At 43.5% G+C, this 16,413-nt stretch overlaps 1 protein-coding gene across 1 annotated transcript in view; it reads left to right on the forward strand.

Moving 5' to 3' along the window:
• The window catches only part of DNAJC21 (DnaJ heat shock protein family (Hsp40) member C21), a 132,979-nt gene that overhangs the window by 60,096 nt on the left and 56,470 nt on the right, over window positions 1-16,413 (forward strand). The window contains exon 9 of the mRNA XM_085630972.1: window positions 9,970-10,009. Within this exon, the coding sequence (XP_085487098.1) occupies window positions 9,970-10,009 (40 nt within the window). The remainder of the gene's footprint in view (window positions 1-9,969; window positions 10,010-16,413) is intronic.

Genomic DNA, 16,413 nt, shown 5'->3' on the forward strand with positions numbered 1-16,413 from the left:
ATTGCTCCCCAGAAAATCATTGCCTCCACTAGATCTCGCCCCTCCGCCCCCTGGTTCTCTACCTCCCTCCGCGAGGAAAAAAGCAGATGCAAAGCACTCGAACGTAAGTGGAGACTAAACTATGACCCTGAAGCTAAACTTACTTACAAATCTGCTTTGAAAAAATTCCTCAAACAAAAAAAAATCTTTATGAAAGACCATTTCTCTCTTCAAATTGCTAATGCCAAAAACTCGTCAAAAACCCTCTTCACCATCGTCAAAGACTTCATTAATCCTCCGGCTAGGGCCACTCAGAACTCTGCGAGTCAGGCCCTATGCGAGGGACTCTCTGACTACTTCCTTGAAAAAATAAACAAACTCTGTATCTCCTTCCCTAAAGGGCTAGCCTCCCTGCCTCCTTCCACAAGTCCCCCAGCTTCTCCGTCCTTCCTCTCCTTCAATAAACTCACCCTGGACGATGCTATTAGGCTACTCACCCACTGCAAATCTGGCGCCCCCTCGGACCCTGTCCCTGCTAAACTTATGGGAGAGCTGGCTCCCTCGTTAGCCTGCTCCTTCCTCTCCATCTGGAACGCCTCCCTCCTCCATGGCTTCTTCCCTACCACTTGGAAGGAGGCTTTGGTGATTCCCATCCTAAAAAAGGCTCATGCTGATCCCACTATCTTCGCCAACTACCGCCCCATTTCCCTTCTCCCCAAACCCGCAAAGGTCCTGGAAAAAGCCGTACAGCTGCAACTCACGGAGTATTTGGAAAGCAACTCTCTACTGCACGACTCACAATCCGGATTCCGGGCGGGATTCAGTACAGAGATGGCATTGCTGGAAGTATCGGAAATGATCCGGGAATGCGTGGACAGGGGCGAGGAGGCTATGCTGGTCCTCCTCGACCTGTCCGCGGCATTTGATACTGTCTCCCACCTCATCCTCCTTGACCGACTCAAACAGATAGGCATTGGCGGCACTGCCTTTTGCTGGATCAAGTCCTTCCTTTCAGGAAGAAGTCAGAGGGTGTTGTTGCGGCCTTTCAAATCGGAGGATAAACCCCTGTCATGCGGTGTGCCACAGGGCTCTGCCCTCAGCCCTCTATTTTTTAACATCTATCTTGCCCCACTGGCCGACGTTGTGGAGTCCTACGGAGTCAGAGTGGTCTCTTATGCTGACGATACTCAGCTGATGTTTTCCTTCAGAGACCACTCGGACTCCGCGTTCACCAACTTCCGCCAGTGCCTCAACAACATCAGTGTCTGGATGACTGATAACCACCTTAGACTCAATGCAGACAAGACAGAGGTGCTGTTTTTTAACCAGAAAAATCCCATCCCTTCCTCTTGGTGGTGGCCCACGGCACTTGATCCTGCTCCCTCTCCCGTTCACTCTGCTCGTAACCTGGGATTTCAGTTTGACGACTCCCTCTCATGCAAAACTCAGGTCAATAAAGTGACCTCTGCCTGCTTCCTGAAGTTGCGCATGATCAAAAAGATACTTCCCTATCTCCCTCTGGACTCCCGCCGTACAGTTACCCATGCCCTCATCACGTCTCACCTGGACTATGCCAACAGCCTTTATGCTGGTGCTCCCCAATATCTGATAGACCGGCTTCAGATTGTCCAGAATGCGGCGGCCAGATTGATTGGTAATATCCCCTACCGTCAATCAGTCTCCGCTTATCGTAAGGAACTTCACTGGCTACCGGTGGCCAGCCGTATCCAGTTCAAGATCCTTACCCTCGCCTACCGAGCCATCAACGGCCTCGGACCTAACTACTTGAAAAAACGTGTCTCAATTTCCCGTTCCATCAGATCCCTGAGATCCAATGACCTCCGCCTTCTGATCTCTCCCCGTTTTAGACTCACTAGAATGGGTGGCAGAGGGTTCAGTGTTATCGCGGCAAAATTGTGGAACGCTCTGCCAATCGATCTTAGATTCTGTCCTTCTGAATCCATCTTCCGGGCCAGACTCAAAACTTGGCTCTTTTCTGGACTCTGATTCTTATCCTGTTGTTTCCCTCCCTGCCCCTTTCTCCTCATCTGGAGGTTCAGGTTCTAGCGCCGGGACACCCCCTCGGGGGTAGCTGTGCGCTCTACAAACTACATAAATAAATAAATAAATAAATAAATAAATAAATAAGGTGAAAGTGTCCGGTGGAACCCAAAGGTGGATTCAGGATGAGAAGTACCTGCAAGCAGAGGGGACAGAGTATATTCCGCTTGGAAGTGACCAGGAGGCCCGGAAGACGAATGCCCACAGAAGTTAAGTGTTGGAGGAGAGCTGACTGTGATCTTGAAACTGCAGCTGTCCGGACCAGGCGACGCTGTGGAAGACCAGAAGCTATGCATGAGCTGTCCCACATCGGATGCCGAGGGTTGAGGAGTCGGTGTCAGTCGGAAGCACCAACAAGCCTTTGCAACTGCAACCAACATGAAAAGTGAAGATAGTACAGTGTCAGGACCAGCAAGGTCCAGGTGACTCGCCACATGCCAGGGAGTCGGGGCAGGCCCACAGCAATCTGGGGAGCCCGCAGAAATCAAAGGAGACCCTCAGGAGGACCCACAGGCCGGAGGCACTGGAGTCGCAGGAGGGCCTTGAGCAGCTCACCAAAGATGCAGGCCCACGATGCAAGTGATACGGTGAGGACGAAGATCTTGGTCAAAGGAGATGCTTGAGGTAGGGGCTACTTGAAGCCCGAAGATCTAGGTGGAGAGAAGCCAACAAGCCTTTGCAACAACAAGTCGATGTGGTGCACAGGGGTTCGATTCCTGAGGCTCCGAGGGATACTGGCCATGGCAGGCCTCGAGGGATGTGAAGAACCACCAACTGTGTTACTGAGCCTTTCGGAGTCCATGGGAGCCCAGGATCAGCAGACCGGTCAGCGTAGTTGCAGTGCCTGCAGATGCAAGGGATATTCCTTCAGGTATCTTGGATGCCCACAGGCCTTGGAAGGTTCCTGTATGGAGCACAGGCAGGGACGTTGCAGCAGACAAGCAGGGCGACAAGATCAGGAGCAGCAGGAGTCTTCCCAGTTGCAGACTTGATGCCCAGAAGTCCAGCGAAGTCCCGAGTGCCCAGACGGTCGAAGAAGTGGTGTCTTGAAATGAATCTTGTCCTACGAATAATCTAGGGACCCGCCCTTAAGGACCCTAAGAAAAGGGTTGGGACGATTCAGCGTTCCCTCCCAGGGGAGGGGTTGGACAGTGGGGAGGATACTCATGTCCTTAGTCCAGTTTGGTGCCAGAGCGGGAACCAATGGCTCCCTGAGATGGTTTGAACTGGACCATGCAAGTAGGGCACTAAATGTGGCAAGCGCTCCCACCCGGACCCAATGCAGTAAACCCTGTCTGGGAGGTGGTCACACCTCCCTGTGACAAGATACGTATTGTTCTGCCTCAAGCTTGGCTCAGCAGCAGGAGGGCAGAATTGTGTGTCTGGTCGGCAGCAGCCATGTTGTGCTGTACAGGTCTAGAAGCCTAGTACCTGGAGCACTGAGGGCCTTCAGGAGGAGATTTACAGTGCATGGAATCATACCAACATGTTTGATACCAAATCTGACAGGGTTTGTTAGAGCCAGTTTAGAGATGGTCATCGCGTAATGACACGTAGCACTTTATGTATCGTAATGACTGATGCACTTAAAGCCTGGGAGAATGGACTCCGAAGGCTGTAGGGTGTCCTGCGCATGCACGGGCACCCTCACACTTAGAACCGAGCACATTGCCTTCAGGATTGAAAGGCCTGCTTTAGGGGTGACATAGGTTTTAAGTGCAGTGACCTTAGATATAGGGAAACCTATATCTTTTGTAAGTGGTGCTAGCACCAGCTTACACAGGCTGCAATGGCAGGCCTGTAGTTACAGTTTGAGTGGTCCCCCATGGGTGGCATAATGCATGCTTCAGCCGATTGGGGGCCCCTGGTGTACCTATACCCTGGGTACCTCAGTACCATATACTAGGGACTGATAAGGGTAAACCAGTGTCCAATCTGGGATGTACCTAAATACTTACCATCCCAATTTAGGGGAGAAAGCACAGGGACTGGGGTCCTGATTAGCAGGATCCCAGTCAGACTAGTCAGAAATAGCATAGCACCAGGCAAAAAGTGTGGGTAACCATAAAAGCAGATCCTACTTTCCTACAAATACTGATTTTTACACATTTATACATGTTTCTTCACATTTTTGCACCGTCTGCTGCCTGTATGAAGTCTGATATAAATATAATGTCAGACTTTCATTATTGTGCAAAATAAGGTTATTTAAACTAAATATGCTGCCAAAACGTTATTGTAATTCAATATCCTGTTGACCTTAATCAAAAGCAATTGGTGATCACTACAACATAATTTTCTCTAACGATTTGCCATTCAATCACAAATCTACTGGGTCATACCCCATTGGGCATAGTCTATTAAATCCAATCGATCAGGTTTTCAGGCTGCTGCTTATATACTGGAAGATAGTGGTGATTGGCAAGGGCAGTCTTTATCTCTGCCTTTGACCTGATACCCAGGGATAGGTTGTGGCACATACTTGGAGATATGGGTGTTTCACCCTTTATCCTTAACCTGTTGGTTTGGCTCCAAGAGGGCAATTACGCCCAGGGGAGATGGGGTCACAAGGCCAGCTGACTGAGCGGATCCCAGTTAACAGGGGAGTCCGCCAGGGTTGTATTATGGCACCCACCCTGTTCTCATTAAATATGGGGTGGTCAGCTTCTGGCAAGAAGACCCAGCTGACACACCTACCCTGGCGGGCGAGAAGGTACCCGCTCTCCTGTTCGCTGACGATACCCTGCTGGTGTCTAAGACCCCAGCAGGCTTACAAAGATTGCTTTACAGATTCCAACTCTTCTGAGACTCCCGGGGACTGGTTATCAACACCACAAAGACTAAGTTCATGGCAATTAGCTCCCATAAATCATTTAGAAGAAATCTTTCTCTGGGTGGGGCACCCCTGGATAGAGTCGGTACCTTTGACTACCTGGGTGCCCGACTCTCTGATAAAATGTCGTGGAGTCCCCACCTAGCTTAGATGCTCATGGGCCATAAACGTGTGGCCGGAGCACTAGGCAAAGAGCATCGCTCCTTAGAGAGTAGCCCAGTTGCACCGGACTTCACGGTTTATGACGCCAAGGCAGTTAGCACGGCTCTTTATGGAGCCGAGCTATGGGGGTTCGAAAACATCAAGGACCTCTGCAGACCTGAACATAAGTTTTTGAGAGACCTGGTAATGCTTCCCCGCAACATACCATTAACACCGTTAATGCTAGACATGGGCAGGAGGTCAATCGGTGATATAGCAATGCTGCGCCCATTGCTCTTTTGGGCTCGCATTAGGTGGACCCCTGAACTTTCCAAATATGCTGAGGCGCTCACTGATGTCATACATCTAGATGTCGTTCATAGAATTAAATGGATCTCAAGTATTAGGAGGACACTGTCAGCTTGGGCTTGCAAGGACATTGGGACAGGCAGGACCCACCAAGTAAAGATGAGATTAAACAGATGTTTTGGATGAGGGTGGATAGCCAGGGAATCAACAAACCGGATGTGGGTAGACTGACAGAAGAATTCTACCTCCATAAGCAGAGTAGACGCCTAGAGCCTTATCTTGACTTAATTCTGGTCCCAAGGGACAGGACACTGTATATTCACTTTAGGTTTGGCTCGCTTCCTGTCCACTCATTTACCGCAAAATGGCACCCACCGAAACAGAGGTCAGAAGATTGCCCCAGTTGCGGAGTCCCATTGGAGTGCGTTGCACATGTTATGTTTGCTTGCCCTGCGTATAAAGCAGCCAGGTCTAAATGGCTTAAACCAATCTGCTAACAGCTGGGCACGCAGGACCATCTGGTTGCTCTGCACATCCTAAAGTCTGATGCAAGAGCTCTCTTTGTGTGTGGTGTGGCCAAGTTCCTTAGCCATGCCTGGCTAATTAGACGCAAAGCATTGCCAGGCGTGACCTAATAGCATACTCCTGAAGTTGCGAAGAAATACCCAAGAGTTTGATGGTTGTCCAACCCCCTACAGGATCTATATTCTATGTACTGGCACTTTATATTTGATCTGACCTCCTCTTCTGTTATTTGAAAGCAGGCCCAACATAGGTGTTTTACTGGGTATACATTAGGGGGTCCCATACTGCATGTATCATGAGGCTTATGCCAGGGAGGATCATCTTGTTCATACCTTTTTAATGATAGTTTTATTGTAAATCATTTGTTTTTATCTACAAATGTTTATCACATATATAACGCGGATCTCTGAACCCCAGAGACACCTGCCGCATACAAAATACAAAATTTGATTTGAATTTGACCATTTTTCATAAAAATGAGGAGAACGTGAAAGGCAATACAAATAAAATCAAACCCTTAAAACAAAGCTTTCTACCTCATTTTTAACCCCTTCCACGCGGCGGTGGCGCTGTGCATGTGACGAGCCCAGCTCGTCATGAGGCACAGTGGAGCTGTGCTCATGACGAGCTGAGCTCGTCACGACCCCGCCCACTGATTGATTCCCCCGCATAGGCGGGGAATAAACCGCGCGTGGGTGGGCCGCGACTGTTCTGACGAGCCCAGCTCCACTGTGCCTCATGACGAGCTGGGCTCGTCATGAGCAACGAATCGGTTAATGTTTTTTGAAGCTTTTAGTATACAAGTTGTCGAAATAAAGCATATACAAACTATTATAAACTAACTTCCTAAGATAATTCTGGCAAACTGACCTCTAAATAAACAGCAATCCATATCAGTGATAAAAATAAAATTCTATGAAAAATTTGATTTCTTAGCCCTTTTGTGTTCCAGTTATACTACTCTTTTGTATTCCAATTACACTGTGTTCTATGATGTCAACACTTTAGCCAATGACTCTGTCAATAAACAGATATTCTTCCAATAGATCTGTACACAAAAAGAACTCTGTTACAATTATCTAATCACTCTAAAAGTGCCTCTACAGTACAAGATTAAAATACAAAATTTAAAAATTGATTCAATTTATCTGAGGCTACGACTAATCTTCTTAGCTGTTCCTAAAGAGATGTATATATTTCTTCATCCACGCTCAGTCCTATTGATTTCTTGGTACCTAATCATAAAATATACCTGCATTCCAGCTGTTGCAGGGTTCTTTCTCTATCCCCCGTGAGGGTATTTCACTACCTGATCAATCACACTATAAATTAGATGATTAGAATTGCTTGCATGATGTTCTTCGAAATGTCTTGCTACAGGATATATTTTGTCTATATTTCTTATAGCCCGAATATGCTGTAAGATACGTTTATGTACCTGTAGTATAGTACTGCCAATGTACCTCTTACGGCAAGGGCATGTTAGCATATATATTGCAAATTCTGATTTGCAATTCAGTGGTTTTTTCATCACTATATCTGTTTGGATCTCTGCAGTGTTCTCCCCCTGTACAGGATTACCTGATGTTATGTCAAGATGTTAACTCCCTTTACACGCATTTAAAACATACTGATGGACTGAAAGCGGTACAACACTTTATGAAAACTAGGCCAAATCATTTTACATACATAATTACATAATGAAATGTTGTTAAGTATGATTGATTGGTGCATTAAAAGCAAAGTATTTCTTTTCACCAATGAATTGTTCCAACAACTACAAGGTACTGCGATGGGCACCTGCTTCACCCCCATCTATGTAAATTTGCATATGTGCTGGTGGGAGGAGCAGGTGCTCAACAGTACTGGATTGCATGATTGGTCATCTAACATAATATGGCTTTGATATATCAATGACCTCTTCCTGTTGTGGAAAGGAGATAAAAAATCGGTGAATAAATGTTATGCAGATCAACAAACTATTTGAACCTTTCCTTCACTAGCTGTATCTGCAACAGTACCATAAAATGGATGTAAAACTTGAAGTTATAGGTTCTACTATTACATCCACAGTATTTAGAAAAGAAACTTCAGGTAACACCACATTACATGCTACAACTTCACATCCACTCACTCTCAAACCGAGTATACCATATGGAGAACGATTAAGGCTATACGGATTTGCAGTTCACAGAAGATGAGATGACCAACATATTGAGCGATAGAGGCTATAGTGAGTCAACCCTTATAAAAGCCAGAATAGGGGTAGCCACAAAAACAAGAGTAGACTTTCGTTTAAAAAACCTGAACAATTAATCCAAAAGGAGAATGAGTGTAGATTTATTATGACATATAATAAGCCACACAATAAAGTAAGACAAGCCATACAGAGACATTGGCACCTGATCCAGCAAGACCTAGTTGTTGGGTCAGTGATCAACAGGAAACCATTGATCTCGCACAGAAGATCGCTATCTATCAGAGATACTTTGGTTAAGAGTCAGATCATCACTCAAGGCAGCTGGCTGAAACCCAAGAATGAGTTCAGGAAATGTAGTAAATGTAAGGCTTACCTACAGGGGGAGAACACTGCAGCAATCCATACAGATACGGGTGAACGAATAGCAATTTAAAAAAAACACAGATTTGCAAATCAGAATTTGCAATATATATATTAACATGCCCTAGGCGTAAGGGGTACATTAGCAGCACTATACTTCAGGCACATAAACATATCTTACAGCAACCGTGGCCATAAGAAATGTAGACAAAACATACCCTGAGAACATCATGCAAGCAATTCTAATCTCCTAATTGTAGTGTGATTGATCATGTAGTGAAATCCCCTCGTTGGGGGGATAGAGAAAGAACACTTTAACAGCTGGAATGTAGGTACATTGTACAAATAGGTGCTATTGAAAGGAAAAAACTGAATGTGGATGAAGATATATATACATATCTTTAGGAACAGCTAAGAAGATTAGTCCTACCCTCAGATAAATTGAATCAGTTTTTAAATTTTGTATTTTAATCTCGCACAGTAGAGTCACTGTTAGAATGATTAGATAATTGTAACTGAGAGTGCTTTTTGTGTACAGAGCTAAAGGAAGAATATCAGTTTATTTACAGGGTCATTGGCTAAAGTGTCGATTTCTTGGAACGCAGTGCAATTGGATTAAAAAAGAGTAGTGTAACTGAAACGCAAAAGGGTTGGTTTTGATTAAGGTCAACGGGATATTGAATTACAATAACGTATTGCCTTAATAGTTTAAATAACCTAATTTTGCACAATACAGAAGGCCTGAAATATTTATATCAGATGAGCATACAGGCATCAATTGGTGCAAAAAGGTGAAGAAACACGTATAAATGTGTACAAATCAGTATTGTTCTAATACACACCATTCTAGAAAGATTTCATGTATAAAATTGAATGTTTGTGCCCAATGGGGCTGAATCTGACTTTGCACACTATGGTTCCCAATATAAAATATATATAAGAACACATTCAAAGATGGCCACTGTAATAGAATTACATGGATTGTCCCTCTTTAGTGTTGACATAAGGAAATATAATCACAGTGCCTATTGTGCGCAAGCGTCATGAGAAAGGCTAAGTCATCCGAAACGCGTCTGATGCTTTCAGTGTGGAATCCGCTGTGCAACTAAACATCTATTGAAGACTAAGAGGAGTGCCGTTCAGTTTATTAATTACGACAGAAAAGCTGTGATATATATATATATGAATATATGTAATATTTATTTATCTATCCTAGGAGGTTTCTTGAATAGTTATGTCAGAATATCGTATACTGAAATTTAGTCTGACATAAATATTGTGTTCTGAATATTATTTGTAAAAACAAATATGTAGATGTTAGGAATTCCAATGGGATCATATTTTTGTAGATTGTAGTTAGAATATTGGCAAACAAAAATATTTCCCTCTGACACTATATTCTGGTACCACACTATTTTAACCTGCCCTGTTCCATCATATCTAGTAGTGTGCCGCTTCCGGTACCCATGAAACTGATGAGTATTTACATCTAAAATGTTGATCATGTTGTTCATATAGGTGTCGAATATTTACTGGTTTTTTTAATTACATTTTTCTATAGATTATCCAAAAAGAAGAAAAAGAAACAAAAAAACATGACGGTATGTGATGCTTTCTAAATTCTTTCTTCAAAGGTTCGTAACTTAGTTTGTATTGTCACATGTGGTCCTCTCGTTATCTTGACACGTTAATTAAATTACCTAACTGAGCACACAACTAGAAATACTGGTGCACCAGAGCAGTCTTCACCTAGATACCATAGGATGTGCTGTATTATTGTGGTAAAATGTTTTTCACCTACTGTTGAACATTTCATAGGGCCCTCTACTACAAAATAGGATTGTAATGAACATTTATTTAAGATTGAAGCAGAAACCCAATTTAATTTCCTTACTATCTATGCCGTTCTTTCCATGTGTTCAAATTTTCTCATTCATTTGTCAGTCTCCATTTTTCCATGCTAAGACATTTCACTTGACCCAATTTAAATGAACAGCAGTGCCATAGAGTGGGGCGTTGGGGGGGAGGGGGGTCATAACACTATCACGGATTCCCGAGGCATGAGGAAAAGAGGTGGTCCTGCATCATAGAATGCTCGCTGATAGTCCTAAACGTAGACTAATTCCTACTGCGTGCATGGACTGTCAAGCAGGTTTCATTAAATCCAGAGATATAGCTGTAAAGGAGGTAGACACCTTCCAAACTTGTATTTGCATGCATCCCCTCTATAGATTAAAGTAAGTCAGTATTTTCTGAATGTTTCTCTATTTGACAAAGACAGTTCAAAAATTCATTGCAGCAGGCAGCTGAACAATGTAAATATTTCAACATAATGAGGTTTCAAACTTTACCTTACAAAATAGAAAAATAAAGGAAGGGTGTCTGGTAGGCCAACAGTACATTAGTTCTAAAAAGGAGGCCCTGCTCTTGTAAGTAGCCAAACAATTCCATCTCTAAGCAAGCACTATACTGCCAGTTTGCCTCACAGCCTCAATTCTTTTTTCTGACTCATGCTGACTAGTTCAATGGAATACTTTAGGGAGTTATTTTCACAATTTTTAGTTTTTGCCCTTCAGTATACTTAATTCAATATCTTACACATCTTACCATTAAAAGCAGCCCTTTTGCCTACCTTTGGGAGGATGTTCCTCTCATAATACTTTTGCTTTTTGTGAAGTGCCCTTCTTCTGAGAAGAAGACTGTCCTAGATCAACACTGTGTTTGTGGTCCATTGGGCATCTACTCACGCGGTATCCAGTTGCAAATTCTGAAGGAGCACTTAAGGACATTGAGGGGATCTGTCTGAGAAGCCATTAAGTGGATCTGAAGACCCAGCAGGAGAAGTAAAAAGATTAACTGCAGGACATTGAGGGGACTTCCTTGCATTCTCCAAGGCAAGACTTCAGAGAGAGATCTACGACAGCACATTTTTTATTGTAATGACCATTAATTTTGCACAGACATAGGGTTTTAATGATGAAACTATGTAGCACACAAATGGAAATGTGTGGAAATAGTGTGTCATCAGGTAAAGTATATTGATTTAGTTTGGTCCCATTAAATTCTCGGTTTCCAGCACATTTCAGAATGACAAAAATACAGGTGTATCTTTTTGTTTTCCTAACCACTGAATGCATACTGTTCAGTTACAGGTAATTGAATTTTGTTGTGTGTTGCAAAAAACAACATCCTACAGCCTTTCCTGTCACACTCACTGTACTGCAGCAAGATTGTCACTTTAAAACTTCCTCTTACTTTGCAGTCACAAACAAATGCCCATGTTAAAAAAAACATAAGCAGCAATTTGTCAGAAGACCTAACCTAACATTTGACTTCTGTCTTTGAAGCACCAGTAAATGTGGCAAGACCTCATTTAAAGGCATCTTTATTTTTCTGCTCAAACTTTCCCGACACACCAAAAATTGTCTCACAGCCCAGTTTGAGATACACTGCCGTAGCAAATATTTTTCTGGTCTTCAGTCAAAATGTAATTATTAGGGTAGTAAACATTTATCTGGTTTTTAATGGTGTCAGTTCCAGAAATCTAGGGCTTGTTTCTTCGATTGATTGGATACTAGAAAAATTATCAGGCAGTTTTTGTTAGGAAATTAGGAAGGCAGATAGACTGCTCTCGTTACACTCCTTCAAACAGTACTGGATTTTAGGGTTTACTACAAAGTTTTTTATTCACATAGATACAAAAAGTACACCTTCATAGAAACATATTATATTAGAAAATTGTTCCCGTTCCTTAGTTATTACAAACAATGGTAGCTTGTTTATGGACGCAACATAATAAATAACTTTCACTTGAAAAAAGACTAACCACTTTGTTTTCTAAATAGAATTTCTCACAATCCAAAGACATTGTTTTTTCTTCCACTTGTGCTGCGATCTTCTTTTCTCACTCTTTTCCGCTGTGCATTTTCAGCAGCTGCTCCTGAAGTGTCGGAATTATTTTAGTTTTCCTTCTCTGAAGAATCAACAATTGAGCTATGAGCATCAACATGAATAGTAATTTGCTATCCATTTATAATCATTGCTGGATCATATATTTTTTTTATTTATGTTTAACGTATCTGAGCCTATTTAAAGATTGTTTCTGGTAAGAATCTATTCTAGAGCATTTCGGTATAATGTAGAACCAATTTCCCTTTTCTCCTGATCGCATCTAAAACAGGTGTCTGAAAGTTCAGGGTTTTAATCTTGTTTAAAATTTAAAGAAGTACTATAGATTAGTCACTTATTGCATCTTGTGGAGATTAGCCGCTCTTAAAACCGAAAAATTAATTTTTATTAACTTTACTCTATATCTCTATTTTCAGTCTGTGTAATGTTTTTATCTTTCTTCCATCGCTCAGAAATTCTTATATAAATGTTTACCTTGGCTTGACAATTTTCCAAGAGCTAGCCAATCTTCTCAATTAAGCCTGAGATAAAATATGTATTAACAGAAGGAATACTCGGGTCAATATTTAACAAAAAAAATATACAATATTGTAAGATCATATCAACCAGCCTTTAAATTGCCCAGTCAACGGTTCAATATTCCCCTAGGATCCCTGTGATCCATTTTAGTAAAATAACGTATAATTTACTAAAACCATCTACTTGCCATCCAATTAATGTTATTTTATCCATGAGTAGGTGTAGAAAGCTGGCTCTTTGTGATATATCAATAGTCTGATATATTGTGTAATGGGTCCAGGGGTTCTCTCATGAGTGGACCCGGGCTTGTTCTAGCAATCCCAAACTGCTCTATTAGGGGTAGTGTGGTCGCACAGTCTTGGGCTTAACGAAAGGAGTGCAGGTCATCTGCAAATTCACACAATGATCAATAAGTGACACACACGACTCAAGGAGATGATCCACACCAATGTATAAAAATAGCAAGTATCTTTATATATTTGTAGGCATCAGAGAAAAATTGTTTAGGTAAGTACGTTTTTAATTATGAATTATTTTCAGTTCAAAAAGTGGACAGCGCAATTTTTGAGTTCTGCTATGTTATCCTATGGAAGGAAGAACAAGTTTTGCACATAGGTATAGTACATCGACTTGCGGGACCAATCTCTTTGAGGTAAGGTGATTGGCGGTTAAGGTCCAAGGTAGCACCAACAGTACACCACCAGCGGCACGAGGGCAGCCGGGTGCAGGGTGAAAAACAGCATAGTGAGCCCTATGTTCTTCTATGGAGATCGGTCTCTGTAAAAAGAGGCAGTAGGCTCTGGCTAGGAGGCCAACCGGGCTGAACAAATAGGGAGGCTCAAGCCCAAGGGCGACGGGAGCAGAGGTGTCCTTAGGCATCTGGTTTCTGGTAGAGGGGGTCAGCGTGCAGTGGCTGCAGGCAACATTGGAGGGTCCACAAGGGATGAAACCACGATGGATTCTATCTCGGGTAGCAGGCTGGCAGAAAACAGTCAGGGAGCACACCAGAGGCTGGTAGGTTTCAAGGGGGCACCTCTAAGGTACCCTCTAGCTGAATTTATTGGTAAATCCATCACTGGAATCCGTGTGGGTTTATCAATACGAGATCCCTATTTTCAGTGAAGCCATCATGTAACTGGGATAGCTCGTTTTCACCAGTGTCCAGAATATGTTTTAAAATGGCTTCCCTGTCCACTTGCACTGGCAGTACTAGGACTGACCACACAGGGGCATATCTGCTTATGCAGGTATGCCCTTACATGAAATATTTAGCACCTTGCCTTAGGGTTGTCAGACCTGCTGTAGGGGTGACTTACAAATATGCCATGCAGTGTCAGGGGACATGGCACACCGGGATGTGTGACATTTTGTGTTTTACTTTTGTCTGCACCAAGACACGCAGCCTGCAATGGCAGACTTGCATGTGCTTGGTGAGGAGCCCCTTAGTGTTGCACAATTCATGCTGCTGCCCTTCCTTAGTACCTCAGGCCTTAGGTACGAGGGGTACCATTTACTAGGGACTTACAGAGGATGCTAAAGGTTTTTCCAGTTTGGGAAACCATTGTACAGTTTAGGGAAAGAGCTCTGGCACTGGGAATCTGGTTAGGAGGAACTCAGTGCACTTCCAATTGAAATCACATCAGTTACCAGGCAAAAAGTGGGGGTGACCATGTCAACAAGCATTTGCAATGCAGTAGGTCTCGCATTTGCGAGAGTTTAAGCTATTTGCATTATTAATGACAATGCCTTTTATTTATGTTTTAAAAACCAACACGTAAATAAAAGGTATTGCCATTTACAATGCCAATAGCTCAAACTCTCACAACTGCGAGACCTATTGCATTGCAAATGCTTGTTTAAATTACAAACAGGTGCTCATTCTATGGCCCTCCATACGGTCTTATTGGGTTTAAGTGGCCACTCGTCATGAGGGCCTTTCTGGGGCCCCACATGATAGGTTTGACCAGGACCCCGGGGTTCTCATTGTAGAGAGGAACATATCTTTATCCAGTTTGGTGCCAGGTCAGGTATAAAGCACCTTCAAAGTCCCTTGTCTATGGCAGTACTTGTGGTCCGTGCTGTTTTCGGGGTGACTTGCATACAGATGCCCCGCGGAAGGACCCCAACACTTAAGCAGCTTTTGAAAGCAGCAGAATGGGAGGTCCACTGAGAAGCAGTCTGTGTTTGAATTTAATTTTTTTCGGTTCTTCAGGGTGTCCCCTGGTCAAACCTGGGGGTGCCCACCTGGCTGGGTCAAGTTTAAACATTTTAGCCTAAGTGTAACTGCTGCGTGCGTCATTTCCTGCTCGTGCTCAGCACGGTTTCAAGGGTTGCCTGTGCCATTTAAAGCCTTGGTTCCACACGTTAAGTTTCAGGAAAGAAATGTGAGAATTGGTTTCCTCAGGTTGGGGTTTTCATTTCTGTATCTGTCCCAAGGTTGTCTTCAAACTTTCTCATGACGTCAGAGGGCCGCACTTGTAAAACGCGTTTCCTCCGTTTTATCACGTGATCTCTATTGGAGGGCGGTCTACAATCTCTGGATACATTGGCCAAACACCACTGGCCATCACAACACAGGTACAACCAAAAACATACACAAAAGCTGCATATTAACTTCGGCCTTTAGACTGCACAGTCAACCCAATCAGAAACAAGACTTCAGTCTTGTGAAATGTTCGAGAACAGAGCGTCCTGGCACTGGACTCCTAACAGAGCTGCAAAGTCATATGAAAAGCAATACAGCGCTATAAGAACCTTTGTAAATAAACATACGGTTGTGTATCAGCGAGCCAGTAATATTTATAAACTCCACTAGAGGGTCATTGAATTAGTTGATTGGATTGCACTTTTCATTGTGTTTTTTATTAAAAGTTTATTCGTGGTTTGTTTAAAGACAATATAATGAACCCTGTGAATATGCATGCAAGACCATAATAACATAATTACAACAGCAGTGCTGTTATTGGACGTGCTCCGTGTCCTCCGGAGGACGCTTTGCCGCCAGGAGCTCGGCTGCCACAGTCCGTTGCATGACGGAGCGGAGCTCTTTAAAGTCGATTTGTCCCGCTGTCACAAACGCCCATTGATGAGTCAATGATTGAGTAACAACAATTATGTAGCGTTCGGTACTGCAAGAATGAAGCATATTGGCGAACAAGTTGGCTGGAGGACAAAGGCTAATCTTTTGGAGGAGGGTGTACGGGAGCAGAGAGCGGATTTAAAATTGGCAGTTGCTCTCCAGATTTTGCGCCTTTCGCCCCGGTGACACGTCCGACACAGGAGGCGCTAATTTCTTCGGAATACATCTTCCTCCAGTGACGGCGATCATTACCCATGGAGAAGGCGCTATCAAACGGGGATGGCGGGGGTGACCTTTGGTGGGGGGGGGGGGTGGCGTGCCTTTGAAGCGCTCTCTTAACTGGGCACCCGAGATTAACGAGAATCCGAGCACCCCCATACTGAACTTAGTAACGTCAGTAAGAACAACCATATATTGTGGAATGTCCAAAAAATCTTCATCTCATAAGATTACTCCAACCAACGATCAAGATCAGGAATGTTTCCTAGCGCTCCACCA

The sequence above is a fragment of the Triturus cristatus genome, chromosome 2_1 (assembly GCF_964204655.1).
Source record: "Triturus cristatus chromosome 2_1, aTriCri1.1, whole genome shotgun sequence".
NCBI classification, from domain to species: Eukaryota; Metazoa; Chordata; class Amphibia; order Caudata; family Salamandridae; genus Triturus; species Triturus cristatus.